General features: G+C 30.6%; 1 protein-coding gene across 1 annotated transcript; it reads right to left on the bottom strand.

Annotated features, from left to right (window-relative positions):
- Positions 1-839: 839 nt before the first annotated feature.
- Positions 840-1,416, bottom strand: LOC108720755 (uncharacterized). The gene is made up of 3 exons (XM_018444905.1): positions 1,349-1,416; positions 1,038-1,154; positions 840-960 (listed from the first exon to the last, which is right to left on the bottom strand). Exons 1-3 carry the CDS (start codon positions 1,414-1,416, stop codon positions 840-842), a joined length of 306 nt encoding a protein of 101 aa, XP_018300407.1.

Raw genomic sequence — 1,416 nt, 5'->3', positions numbered from 1 at the left:
GGGGCTATATCGGCCAGCTGGAGTTCGGTCTCCTTACTTTTACTTCGTGCTTTCTCCACTCTGAAAAAAATGTTTATCGCCATGATCTGGCAAGAAGTGCATGAAAATGATTAATGGTTTGACCATTTGATCATCCTCGCTTTATACAGGTAGATGTCGAATCCCTCTTACGAGTACACACACCATCTATTGATAGCTCCACAAAACGCTCTCTCGCCCTAAATCGAAGTGAAGTATCGTCAATAATATATTGAGTTCCTATTAGATTTAAGTCCTGTTATATATATATATATATATATACTTTTACGTTATATTCATGTTCATTTACCACTAATAATGATTTAATCAACTTTGTAAATATGCTTATGATAGTACCACCTCATCATTGAATAACGTAAATAATTAGTTCAATGTACTTTTCTCTATGATTGATTTCATCTCCATGTAGATGCAGAATTATTATTATTACGTAGTTAAATCATCCTTGTAGTAGTTGAAGGAATATCTAACGTTAATAAACTTAACCATATTTCAGATCGGTTAATCATATACTTTGACTAAATTTTTGAGTACATTTTACTACGCGAAGTTATTCGTCTAATTAGTGAAGTTATTCAACTAATTAGGTTTTCATTCTTCTTGACTTGATTATACTTCACTTAACTCAAATCGCGCAACCCTCAGATTAGTTGTGTCCACTCTGAGTATTTTTTACAGTGTATATAATAATAATTGTTATTGGGGATTTATAATTTTCGCATGATTTGGCTTATGTATTTACTGCACAGTATTGTTAATACAAATAATTTTGGAGCAACATTTGCACGAATTTTCACATATTATTGTACAATATGAAACAGAAAACTTACTTGAAACAGACTTAGAGCTAAGCAAGCCACGCTAATTATTATAAAAAAGAACAGCATTACCTCGAATTTAGAAAGCAAATATTTGCACAATCTTCAAAAACAGAAATACGTTATTTATATAATAGTAATAAACATACTCTACTGTATGTTGTGGGCATGTATACCAACTTCATGGCTTGTCCGTGAATATCGACGGCACAAATTATGCCTTCGCTCATTAAAATCTTATTCTTCGGCGTAATACCTTGTTGAATATTCATGTTTATTGCATGCTCGATACGATAGCTGTAAATGTTTATGTCATTATGCAATAGTGTAATTGTACAGTAATTTATTAAATGACACGATTTTTCAGCAGAAAATACATAATTTCATAAACTTTTTAATGTATTTTGTTATTTAAATATATTATGTTGTTAAAAGGTTGATTTTGATTACAGTTCAAATTATTATGGTTATTCCTACATCTTCATCCGTACCCAGCAATTTTGAACATTCCATAGACATAATGAAAATATGTAATAAAGAATGTTTGTACTGCTAACAT

The sequence above is a fragment of the Mycetomoellerius zeteki genome, unplaced genomic scaffold (genome assembly GCF_001594055.1).
Source record: "Mycetomoellerius zeteki isolate Tzet28-1 unplaced genomic scaffold, Tzet1.0 scaffold155, whole genome shotgun sequence".
In the NCBI taxonomy this organism is placed as follows: Eukaryota; Metazoa; Arthropoda; class Insecta; order Hymenoptera; family Formicidae; genus Mycetomoellerius; species Mycetomoellerius zeteki.
This window is presented reverse-complemented; position numbering and strand designations above follow the sequence as displayed.